This window comes from Amaranthus tricolor, chromosome 4 (assembly GCF_026212465.1).
Source record: "Amaranthus tricolor cultivar Red isolate AtriRed21 chromosome 4, ASM2621246v1, whole genome shotgun sequence".
Lineage (NCBI taxonomy): Eukaryota > Viridiplantae > Streptophyta > Magnoliopsida > Caryophyllales > Amaranthaceae > Amaranthus > Amaranthus tricolor.
The window spans coordinates 703,953-717,216 of NC_080050.1; the positions used below are offsets into that span (position 1 = coordinate 703,953).

The 13,264-nt window shown below is 33.5% G+C and overlaps 1 protein-coding gene across 3 annotated transcripts; it reads right to left on the bottom strand.

Moving 5' to 3' along the window:
• Positions 1–66: 66 nt before the first annotated feature.
• On the bottom strand, positions 67–7,549 carry LOC130811341 (uncharacterized). Of its 3 annotated transcripts, XM_057677609.1 has the most exons (15): positions 7,218–7,549; positions 6,600–6,658; positions 6,029–6,137; positions 5,766–5,875; positions 5,327–5,395; positions 4,610–5,209; positions 3,630–3,810; positions 3,278–3,548; positions 3,089–3,153; positions 2,417–2,496; positions 2,153–2,257; positions 1,407–1,546; positions 1,214–1,339; positions 491–643; positions 67–373 (listed from the first exon to the last, which is right to left on the bottom strand). In XM_057677609.1, the coding sequence occupies exons 1-15, from the start codon at positions 7,378–7,380 to the stop codon at positions 226–228; spliced, it is 2,379 nt and encodes a 792-aa protein (XP_057533592.1). In that variant the 5' UTR covers positions 7,381–7,549; the 3' UTR covers positions 67–225. The 3 variants fall into 3 exon arrangements, with proteins under 3 accessions (XP_057533592.1, XP_057533591.1, XP_057533593.1); XM_057677608.1 differs by having other exon boundaries at positions 3,278–3,810; positions 7,218–7,527; XM_057677610.1 differs by having other exon boundaries at positions 3,278–3,810; positions 6,587–6,658; positions 7,218–7,278.
• Between the last annotated feature and the right edge of the window lie 5,715 nt (positions 7,550–13,264).

A 13,264-nucleotide genomic window follows, 5' to 3' on the forward strand; every position in this document is an offset into this window, starting at 1 on the left:
CTTTGACTCGACTATTCACTATGTTCAAAACTATATCCATAAAACCTCATAAAATCTATAGCCCTATATAAAAAAGGTTAGAAAGTGGTCTTCACCATCTAAAAGCCAACTATTTAGAGCGATTTAGGTACGCTTTAGTTTTGATGTAATACCTAAGCCTTGGACTTCCTAATTGCCAAACCGCACCTTTACTAAGAGAAGCAAACCATATTTAAGAGTTCTTCTCTAATGAGCTTCATGAGAAGTTGAGTTTTGTCGAGTCAATTGGTAGTTTCCATTTTCGGGTGTACGACTCTCGATGTCACCTGCTCTTCGTGTAACCTTCGAGCAAAGAAAGAAGAAAGAGGACGTATATATGCTTACATGCCATAAACTGCGAAAAATTTATTCAAACAAAAAAATATTAATTGTGATTAGAAAGGATCGTTTTTCGATGTACTCTTATTCGTAAATTATGAGACGGCTGAATACAACGTAACGAAAGAATCACCTATGCCATATCCAATAGCTCTGATAAGTTTCAAGTTTCCAGCTTACAGCAGCCATTGCCAATGCAACAAAGCCAGCCAATAAAAAACCCCAACGAAAACGCTTTAACAGCATCTTGGCAAAATTACGAAGTGAACTTCTTATGTTTTGCGATCTGAAAAGAGAAGACATAGGAATGAACGTATTGAATCGGGTGAAGACACGCTAAAAACATCACAAGATACCGATAACCATCTAGTTTCTGCACTAGTATATTTATACTCTTATTTCTGCTTGTAACAGCTCCATTCTTATCCCCTTCGACTTAGCGGGGTATGGGGTTCGTATGTACGCAACCTTACCCATGTAATACAAAAAAGTTTCCAATTGACCCTTGGAGCAAACATCAACTACGACTTCTCACAAATAAACAAAAAGTGCACATGATTTAACGAGTCTTTTTAATATAGTCTATTATAATCTGAAACCAAAAAACTAGAAATTAGTGGCCCCATCGAAATAAGGGACATTCTGCTTGTAACAACTACAATTTTTTTTAAGGTTGAGAAGAATTTCCAAAGGCGACAAGGGGTGCGGGAATATATCTTCTTGTAGGTGGTTCGAATCGAACCCCAATCATAAGGGTAGAAGAAAAACCCTTCAACCACTAGGCTAACCCATGATTCTCGAATGGACATGACAATTAAATGTATATAAATTACAACAAAATTTGAACCCTACTCACCTGAAAAGTTCATTGAAGCATCCTGAAGGGAATGACAATGATCTGTAGTTAGTGGACAACTCAATGACCCAGCCAATGAACAAACCCGTGCCTCCGATGGCAATTACCAGAATTATGTTTACGGACCTGCAGTCGTAGAAGTCAGGGAGGGAGCATTCAATCGTGTTCAGGTTTCGTTAAGTGAAATAAGTACCTGGTTGCCCCACTTATGGCCATTAAAGCTGTTAGAATTGACACAACAGCATGGATTGTTCTCCTCGATGCTTCATCGATAGCAGCCAAATACACAAACGTACTTACCACCGCCATAAAAGACAGCCAAAAGTCCATGAACTAAGATTGCATCAGATGATTGTAAATTCACGTTAGATGTACGAGCAAGACATATTTCTACATATGAGCATGACCACAAGATGACGAACACACTACCGGTACCAATCATTGTGCAAAAACAAGGCCACATTGCATCACATTGATCGAGATGTAAATGTTTTCAAAAAACAAAGCCGTAATTCACGCGTTGTAAACGTGTAAAAATATCGCATTTTGGACTGTTTCGAAGAATATTTCATACTTTTGGCCGATTTTTGGGGTTACGATAACTGCATCACTCTGGTTAACGCATCAACGTTCTGTGCTTTTCGCACTATGGTACTAATGCGAAAGCTTAGTTGACTAGGGAGCATACTATTTCTACACAACGGCACACAACAGTACTTCACGCAGCAATATGACGATCACAATGGTTTATACTTGATCAATACTAAATCTATCTATATCATTTGCTCATTTTACTCTACTCCAAATCATCTTCCATTAAGAACAACCACAATGTTATTTTCAGTTAAAGGTTCCAACAAAGCTAATGGCCAATTATTTCATCCCACGACAATAAATACTAATTTTGATTTGTGTGTATAACATTGAACCAAACTATACCTGCAATACACGAAATGTTAATGCACACCAGGTGCCCACATCACAAGCGTGGTAAAGTCCACTTGATATTCCGCTGGATGTAAAAATAACCCACTCAGCAAATGCCTACATCAAAAAAGTATCCTATTATAAGAAACTAGAATATCTCGCAAGATATATTTGTTAAAAAAATTTATCAAACCAACTACTCATTGTAACATTCATACTATCATTGAGGCTCATCTGGCCTAAAACAAAGTATGTTCATCAAACTCCTAAATTTACCTTATTTCGGAGGGCCATGAATGCCGGAAGAACCGCAGCAGCATTAGATGCAATAAGCGAAATTGATTGCCACATGTGCCCTTCATCATTCAAAGTTGAAGACATCAAAGTTTCTCGAATGAAAAGTATTGTGCATCATTGTAATTAGCCATACCAGACATGATAGCGTGCGAGAATTAAGTTAGTAAACTGAAACGGAATCCATAAAGTTTTCCCGGTTATAGTTGGTTAGTTAGTTATATCAAAAGGGTTTAGGGCGGATTTGACGAAATAAGAATTGTTCTTTCCCAGCATGTAAACTAAGGGCAGTACATTCAAATTGAGATCTTACCTCTTTATCTTATTAAAATCAAGAGCATGAAGAAAATTTCAGCTATCGTATTCACAAACTAGATATGTTAGAGTATATAAACATATTTTGGGGCCTTGACCATCAGCTTAAGCTTTCGGTTGAGTTGGTTCTTTGACATGGTATCATAAGCCTGCGTGACAAAAGGTTTCGGGTTTCAATCTCAACCACCCCACAACCAAAAGCTTAAGCTGATGGTTGAGTCCCTATGATATGTTATATACTCTAACAGAATAAACGAACTAAAATAGCACAATATTTGGACCAAAACACCAATCAACTAAACAATAGCAGGTCAACAGCATGATAGAATTTAAATATACCTTGACGAGATACAAGTTCAATGCTGCAGTCAATTCCCCCATGTGTCCGGTCGCAAGAACAATAGCTGACGAATAGTGTAAGATAAATAATAAATTAGAATAAGAACCTAAAATGACCTGCACATATCAAAGTATAGAGATTGAAAGTGTACAATACAAAGCCAAAACAAAGCGACCAATTTTCTATACCTGTATATTGTCAAGCCGCTTTCATCCACAAAATTTTGACACGATCCATGAGGAGCAGAACATCTCTTGGGACACCTTTCAAGTGAAATGGAAGCTGTAGTTGGCTCTATAGATGCACTATCAATAGAATCAAGATTCTTCAAACCGAAACTCCAGGTTCCTTCCCGAGCGTATAAGACGTAGAAATCGACCATCTCTTTGCTGGAATTATATAGAAGGAAAAACGTAGTGCTGCTGTTCATATGGTTTATATAGTAAAAATCCCATATATCTGCAGATGGAAGCCCTCCATATCTCACATATATTTCATAACCAATTTTTTTCTTTGATTTTAATTTGAAGTGTAAATTACCCCCAGCGGCTCCACGAGGAATGTCAAGAACAAAGTAAGTCCAAGTGATACCAAAAACCCGTCCCACCGTTGAGTTACTTTGGAGTTCCAAAGGAAAGCTGTTTGAGTCGGTAGACACCTTCCCATCTAATGGCACATAATAAGACTCAAACGGAACCAAGGAATTTTTCCTTAAAACCGTCTGCAATAGAAGTAGAAACACCAAGAATATCTCAGTGCCACGGAACGAAACAATACAAGTCATATGAAGCAGCTATAATGCATACTTCTTTTCTCTAATTGATTCTAAAAAATGGCATATACATTGTCAGTTGAAATAAGTTAAGTTAGAATCAGTGGCGAACCCAGGAAAAAAAAGCAAGTTATGTTAATTAAGTAAAACACGCCTACTGAGTTTTGATCTTTGGTCTAATTAACTCATCTAGGGTATATTTACATGTAATCTTTGATTTATTTTGAAATGAAGTGATGTCAAGTGACCTTAGTTACATCATGCTGGATCCGCCACAGGTTAGGATCCAAGTACTCCCATTTTAGTGAGTAAAGTTCCCTAAGGTAGGTGGAAGGTCTCATTCAAAAGTCCCATGACAGCAACAACAATTTCCATTACCCCAACGCCATTAAATGGCTCCGGGGGTTTTAAAAGGTGGGATGTCCACAGCCTTACCCATGTCATTGATAACAAAGAGGTTGCTTCGGATTGACCCTTGGTAGCAAACATCATTAACAATTTCACAAAAATAAGTGTACATGATTTAGTGATCGTTTTCCTAAAGTCTATCATATAAACTCCAAAACCAACTATGAACATTTGGCCCCGTCGAAATAAGGGACTTAGTCCTAAGACAACGATAAACATAAATACTCTAAGCAAAATATCGATTGACCAAAAATCTCAGAAAAAATATATATCGTTTATGATTTTCACAAATTAGCAAGATGGCATGCTGCATAGAGATAATAAGTGAAATAAATATGACCTGAAGCGAGTATAATTCTGAAGTGCAGTTGAATCCAGATTTTCCAAAAGGGCATTCAACGACCTGCCATACTAGGGAAAAGCAAACTTTTGCAACATTTTTTTGAACGGAGTCAAATCCTTTGGATGTGTTAATATGAGTAATAGTGATATACCAGCGTCCTATCTTTGGTAATGGGACAACTAGAGACCCTTTACTTATGTCACCGGAGAAATCGTGCATGGTTGTTTGAGCAATTGCACCGTAGCGAGCGTAGCACATCAAAATAACTTTCCCTGCTTTATTATCGGTTTTACTTTGACCGATGTTTGTAGCTGAAATGATCAATTGTTCGACCACTCCAATTATTTCCAAAGAGTAGAATTTGGTTTCATTATCCCCAAGACAAAAATCTTCTATGGAATTTCTACAAGTAACCAAATATTTGCTCCCATTATAGAAATCAGGGGGAGACACATTTGTCGATGTATAACTTGCATTTATGGGAGAACATGCAAGTGTTTCGATGCTTTTGTTGCAGAATTGACCCCATAAGTTTGATGCTATACATCCTTCGACACTCACATTGGCAGCAAAGGAGTATGAACTTCCTCGACTGATCTGCACATCCCAAATCCAAGAATTAACAATAAATATCACATGGGTATGATCGGTTTTGTATACTCCCTCCAATTCGATTTAATTGTTCCATTTCATTTTACACATGTGAATAGTTACCATTTTTGATTGCGTTCGCATAGCTCCAACCCCATTGAAAAGGCCAGCATACCATACACCTGGAGTTATCTGCACAAAAACTAGAAGGTCAATCCCACTATGTTTGGATTGGAGGAAATGACGAGAAAGAAAATGGAGGAATTGCATTTCCCTCGTTTGAATAGCAATAGGGAAAAGGAAGGAAACGGAAGGAAAATTACTAGAATGAATAACTCCTTCACAAATTGAACAAAAAAAAATCCTCCCAACACCGGAAAGATTTAGAAGAAAAACACACCAATTTTCCCTCTACTCCCCTTCCCTCCCTTCCTTTCCTTCCAGAAATGTTATTCAAATATAGTGCAAGTATTCAACGACTTCCATTGTCAATAAACGAGAATGCAAACAAAAAACATAGTCTCAAACTCTTAAGCTATATCAAAGCTCAAATTATTAGGACCTGTTCATTTGTCAATTTAAAAGATATCCTTTTCTCTAAAGGGTAGCACAACTCCGCATTTTGTACACCAACAATGGATTCAACTGATCCATTAGAAAGAGATCTTAAAACTGCAAAACCAAAAAAACCATCCACAAAATCACTTCACAATATAAAGGATGCATAATCTCACAATACCCCTACAAGCTCAACAATGACTAACAAGGAGGCAAACTTGACTAACAAAACCAAATTTATTACTACATTATCACAATGAATTTCACCTAGATGGTTCAAAGCCTTGTTTGAAGAATCAGGCAATGGGGGGCTTCCATCTCTAAAGCAAAGAAGTGGCAACGTACTTTTGGAAATCTTTTCCAAAGCTCCGGACGTCTGCACAAAGTCGTAAGAATGTGGATGAGCATGATATAGCCTGGAAATAACTCAATTCTAAATGGTCAAAACATAGTGATGAACAACTAGGCCCTAAACAAAACAAATCGGAACATAGGTGGACTCCATTTAATGACATTGGAATAGCGTGATGTTGTTCAGTTCTATAGGTACTCCGTACTCATAATTGTCACATGATTCACAAATCTCCTTGCGAATCGTGAATCGAGAAAAGCAAATCACGGTCGGTTTTGGGTTATTTTGGGCAAATTTGAGCGTATCACGAATTCAAAGAGTGAATCAACTAGCGAATTATGTTATACTAGTACTCATTGTTAGAACTAATGCTTGGCATTGAATGGTGTATATATACAAGTGACCTTATCAAATATCAACTTGAAGATTTATCAAGAAGCAAGTAAAAAGTAAGTGTGCAATAGCAAACTTACTAATTGTACTTACAAGGTCCACATCTGACTCTAGTCCTATAGATATTGAAGAAAACCATGGTGGCAAATCAACTGCAAGAACACAAAAACCATAAGAGCACAAAAAATCACCATTTATTCTGAATGCAAGATAATCTAACCTTTGAACTTTAAAGTATTGAACTTTTTATATGATATTAAAAGAAATACTCAATTGCATCAACAAAAACAACTTGACAATCAACAATTAGCAATAAAAAACAATTTTTTGCTCATTTCATTTATGGTCTTAAAATCTTAAATTATCAATTTGTAAAAACCATCAAAACCTTCCCCCAATATGAAAAATCATCAAATTTAACCATAAACTACCATTAATTTCTTCTCTTTTTTAAGGGTTTCTTAAAAATCCATCAAACAGCTAAAATGTAAAAAAAGATAGCAACTTCTAATGGCGCCAAAAGTTACATAATCAATAATTTAAAGTGAAAATTACAATACCAAACTTCTGAAAAATCATTATCCCACTAAAATAAATAATAAAGATAGCAACTTTAATGGCTCTAAAATCACACAATCAATCATCTAAAGAGAAAATTATGATAAAAAGACAAAAACTTTAAATGGGTAGCCAAGAATTAAGAAAACCCACCTCTAATATAACGCCATTCATAAGGTTTGAGCTTGGTTTGTGGGTAATTGAAGCTAGAAATTGTAAAAGAATTATAGGAAAGTGGCTCTGCAAATGAATAAATTTTAGTACCCAAAAAATAGTACAAGACATAAATTGAGAAAAATACAACATATTTCTCCATAATTCATTAATTTCTCTGCACTCAAATTAAAGAATAGAGGAGAAAGTTGGGGTTTTTAGTGTGATTATTAAAGGGTTTAAATGTAATGTACTTTAAACCCCATGAAAATAAGTATTTAATCACAGTCGGGTTATTCTGAGCATGTTCAACATATTTGACCGCACAGGACCTCAAAAAATTAGGGCTCTTAATATTAAGGTACGTAGTGTATGTTAGGTATTTAAACATATAAAATTGTTATAAAAATATTATAATTTTTGAAATTAAAATAGACTTTTAAAAAATTTGTCAATTTTTAGTCCGTCTGAATTATCTTGGTTGAATTTTCAATTTTCTATTCACAAAAGTAGACTTAAAAGTAGTCTTAAAATGACTAGATTTAATATTTTTTTTTTTAGTAAAATTTTTGTGAGTTGACGCACTTGCAAATCACAAGAGAACCCTCTTTTGACGGCTTGACAATTTGACACTCCAGAAGAGGAAAAGATTAATTGTAATATGCGTCCCATTGAAATTGAAATTTATACAAATCTACGAGACTATGAAGTGTTAAGACAAATAGCTGATAGATGATAGCTGATTATAATAGTTGATTTGATAAGTTGATTTTAATAACTAGTTTAAACAGTTGATTTTGAATCCACTACTATGAGCATTAGCTGATTTAACCACTTAACCCTTTATTTAAATTAAAATAAGCTAAAATTAGTCAATAAGTTATTTTGCCAAACACCTTTTATATAAAAATTTATAAAGAAAAATGTAGCAATCTCAATAGATGGAGGGCGTCTTTTTTGAAAGAGTGATTGATATTTTGGGGTGTTCAAGAAATCATTGTTGTCCGTTGGTTTTTATCATTGGCTTGCTTGAGTAGCCGTAAATATTGATTAAACTTACTTTTATTGACTTTTAAGCCATGTGAATAAGCCGACTCGTAAGATGTTTAGAAAATTAGATATGATTGTTGGTTGTTTATTGGGGAGAAAAAAGTTAACTTGCATTTTTATTTTTGGCTCCAAAGGAGTGCTAATAAGTCCCATTTTGAACATATGCATGAAGTGCATTGGCCTAGGCCCAAGAATAGAAGAAAATATATTTGTTTTATTTTACACAAATTAACGGTCTTATTGTTAAACAAACTCGATGAATAGGTTAAATAGTACAACTAATATAAATCATGAGAATATAATCTCATTGTTTATAAGGTCATCAAACAAGCAATGTTTCTAATTTCATAGGAATTTAGCAAAAACAATGAATTCCTACGATTTAGCAATTTCTGTAACATACGAGAAATTAATTCGGGAATTTAAAATAAATAAATAAATAATATTTGGGTGAGATTCGAATGAAATCGAGAATAGATGTGTGGGCTCAAAACAATTAGGAAATGTTCTATAAGTCATGTGAGTATAAAAATAAAAGAAAAGGAAAATAAAATAAATAAAATAAAAAGAAACAGGAATCACTTTTTGTGCCTCCATTCATCATCTTCATCAACACTAACTTTTCAAATCTTACTTTTATGAGTTTCAAGAACTAAAACAACAATGGCTTCCTTCTCAAGCCATTCGAAACCTTTCCCCTTTCATTCCTATCCTTCTGTGTCTTCAATTTTCAAAGGAAAGCAAAGCCCTAATCCATCTTCTTCATTTAATTTTCGAAGGAAAGCAGAGCCCTAATCCATCTTCTTCATTTGATTTTCGAAGCAACAAAGCCCTAATCCATCTGATTTTCGCCCCTAATTTTCGAAGAACAAGACCTCTTATTCTGCATCGGATAAAGCAATAGCAGTTGATTATTGTAAACACAACAACAAGCAACATCTGTTCATCAGTCACTAGCCTTGATTCTTCCCTGTTCTTGTGAGTTTCGAAAGAAGCAAACCACAAAACCTTGTTTCCAAGTCTGATTTCTAAGCGACATTATCTTATTTGGGTTTCAATTGCCGCCATTCTATTGAGGTAGTAAATAAATTCATGTTCTCTGTCCTGTTGATGATTGTTTTTACATATCTTATTATCAACTTGCAAGCATCTTTGCATCTTTTCATTAGTATAGCAGTATCGAACGCTCTTTAGTGATGTTGTGACCTTGTTATGCTCAGGAAACGACATCATCAAATAACCTTCTAGTTGATTGCAGTGAACCGGTCTTGACTTCTTGAAGCGTCTTTTCGGTGAGTAGTAGCAGTTCCTTAAAAGGGTCTGGCCAGACTATATTCTTGAATATAAACTTTTTACTAAAACTCTTTTGAAATTGAAAATTGTTGAGACAAATGCTGTTGTGAATGCTTATGTTGATATTATGATATGGTCAATGGATCGGGCTTGCGAGTTGGTCGTTGACGGAGTTAAGGAACATTGTTCCCTACTCCCTGTTTTTGAAGCAAGTTGTCATTCAGATATTGACTAGCTTCATCCGAGAGCGACATAGCCATAGAGCTATGGGGCACCTCTCAAACTAGACTCCCTGTGCGCCCATAGATCTAGAAAACTGATGTTGCTTTTAAACCCTTATTTGGAAACTACAGTATTTGTTGTTTTGGATTGTTACTTCTCATTCAGTTTAATCTGACCCTCTGTTGTTTCCAACTTTTAATTTGATTACAGTGTTGAATAGCGTTCCAAGAATGTATATTGAGCTGAACACGTGAGAATTTGTAGTTTTGTATTAGGTTTTTGGATAAATATATGTTAAAATTGGTTCTGTTGGTTATATTGGACTTGAAGTGAATTGTATGATTACCTTGTGTTTTAGTTAGATGTTAGGTTTGGAAATTAGCTGAGTTAGTTACGTTAAAGAGCTGGTGACCCCTTTGCTCAAGTTTTGAAATTGTGATTTAAGTTTCTTGGAAAATGAATCCCGTAGTGACCTTGATTACTCGGTCAACGATAAGTCGGGCTGTTACAATTTCCATATGAATTTACTTTCCATGTCAAACAAACGGTTGAAAGTTCAACAATTATTTTGGAAAACCATCGAAATTTACTTCAAGTTTATTTCTCTTTATATATCTCATAGATTACAAGAAATAGTCTTGGCTTTATTAGGGAAAAATTGTAACCACTTATGCAAAATCTCGGCATTTGTTACACCTCTAATTTTACCTTGCCTTTTTTTTACCTTCTATACTTCCTTTTATATACAACTCTTTGCCTAATTTCCAAACATACAAAATATAAATTCTTTTCCTTCATTCAAATTCTCTTTTCGGGTAAATATTCTGATCTCCATTTGTCGGTTGTAAATGCACCAAACCAGCAAAGTTGTGCTAATATTCACAACCTCAACAAAAGTTTTCCCTTTAAAACTCAATGATGATGTCATTGTTATTATGAGTTTATGACTAATATTCATATTTTTGACTTTATTACTTTCTAATTATGACTATAATATTATTTATATTGATTGATTTTATATTTTTTTTAGGTTACATCATTTAATGTACTAGAAAATCACATATGTATTTTTTACTTTATTTTTTTTAATTATTTATAAAATCTTTTTAATTTTATTTATTAAATGAGTAATATTTAGTGTATTGGATATTTTGAGATGGTTAAAAGATAATATACTTTTATTAGGATTGTTTTTTGATTATTTATACCAATGGTTACTTAGATGCAATGCTTAATTCTAATATGATTTAGGTTGTAACTATCTTTATGTACTTCGCTTATATTTTTTATGACAAAAAATATTATTTTTTGTTTAAACTTTATGATATAATTTTATATATTTTTATGTTTAATTTGATTTTCAAGTGTGTTATTAATAGTTGTAGTACTTTTATAAAAATTAAAATAATATTTATTATTGTTAGCATAAATTTGTATGTTATTTTTTATTAAAAAAATTCATAATTTTGTATTGTATACTATAGGTACGAACCATTTTCCCTTTTATTCAAAATAGATATATTAAAGTATATATATAATTATATTAAATATATAATCAAATTTTTGGTCTTTTTTATTGTGATTTATTTATCATGAATTAAATTTTCAAAATTATCTTCACGCACAATGCAAAATATAATACAAATCATACAATGTATGTAATGTATAAATGAAATATAACTATAATATAAAATATATTTCTTAAAATTTTAATTTCTTAATAAATACAAATATGTCGAAAAATTTAATAAAATTCTGCATCGCACAAGAAACCATATAGTACATAAATAAAACAGTTTAAAACAAAGCAAATATGAACTCAAGTGATCAAAATAATGTTCCTTCTATGATTCAATATAAGCAGGGGCTTCCTAGTAATATAACCTCTATGAGTGCTATGAAGCTAGATATCTCCGATTAGAAGTGTTTAAAATAGATCCGATAACTTGAAATTTACTCAGTCTTGTAATTAAATTCGATTTGACCCAACTTTAAAACTCGATTTCAAAAGGACCCGAAATACCTAACCTGAAATCAATCCTATGACCCGAATGAACACCTCTATGTCCAATGAAGAAGAAAATGATTGGAACTTGTCAACGTGGGACTATCAAGGAACTAACTCAACCTAAAACTTAAACTAATGGTTAAGACCTCACGATGTGGTATATATTCTAACACGCAACCTTCACACAAAAGCCATTTGAACTAAAAATATGAATATAGCACAGATTCTTTTTATACCTAGCACTAAATATTTCATTTTTGTCGGATAGTGTTTATTAGTCTTAGGATCTGTTAAGTTTGCTCCTGGCTTCTGCTAGCCTCTGGAACACTACTTGTCAATATCATAGTATGTGAAGTATTAGATTCGTGAAGAGGGTTAAATGCTTAAAAGTTGTGCTATCAATTCCAAATCAAATGTTAGGTGACTTGAAGAAAACCTTCAAAAAGGCCTCTTCTTATAAACAATTTGCTTATCAACCGTTGAAACCGACAAACTAACAACATGAAGCTAGTAAAAACTCAATAATCCGAAATGTGTACTCTCTCATATTTGTTTACACAAATTCTTATGAGAGAAGATCTTTTCAAGAAACGTATTAAATATATGAGTTAATTCAATTAATACAAAGGAAAAAATAAGAATGTGACTTTCTAATTTGAAGTCATTTCTTTAAGAGACGGTCTCGTATAAGAGTAACTGATTTGTTTAATATATAAAACATGAATGATTTGAAAGTTGGGATCGAATGTATGCAATCTTACCTTTTTTAGTAATAAGACTAAGAGTCTATTTCGATTGAATGTCGATAGAAACATAATATACAACTTCACATATATATAAAAAGTACACATGAATTAACGAATCAGTTAAATAACTACGAATAATCTTTGACCTCATCGAAATAAGCGAGAATAATATAATGTGAGGAAGATTGTAGTTTTTCAAAATTTAAGGAGTCTTTATTCTAAAATGTTGTACACACTACAAACCAAGAAAAGGAGAAAAGGCTTACATAATTATAATATGTACCAAAAACACCATTAATTTAAAGTATTATTTACAAATCACCAAGTTGACTAAAGGGTAGTTCATCCTCTCTCATTTACTTGTTTGGGTGGTGGAATTGGGCATAAGAGCTTAGCATGTTTGGCCGCCGCCACCGTCGCCGCCGCTGGCAACACTGGTTTTGGTGTGTGAGACTCCACAAGTATTGACCACAAAACATGCACATCTTCATATTGGCAAGATTTCACATCTTCATACAAAATGTATATCCCACCACTTCCTATTTCACATTCACAATCATAATTAAAACATACACAAAAATCATATTCTATCTGTTTCTTTGAGTTTGCACTGTTTGAAAATTATATGATAAAATCTCGTAGAGACAGAGGGAGTACATTCAATAACAAATGAAGATATAAATAGGACTTACTCTTGTTTGGAGGCGAGTGGAGGCGAAGCCAAAACT

Excerpts from the sequence above, each read along its gene's own strand:
- LOC130811341 (XM_057677608.1), bottom strand. The coding sequence starts at position 7,380 with ATGGAGAAATATGTTGTATTTTTCTCAATTTATGTCTTGTACTATTTT. Across the intron at positions 3,811-4,609 it reads CAGAATTATACTCGCTTCAG|ACGGTTTTAAGGAAAAATTC; the intron begins GTCATATTTATT and ends CTTCTATTGCAG. Across the intron at positions 374-490 it reads AGCTATTGGATATGGCATAG|TTTATGGCATGTAAGCATAT; the intron begins GTGATTCTTTCG and ends AATTTTTCGCAG.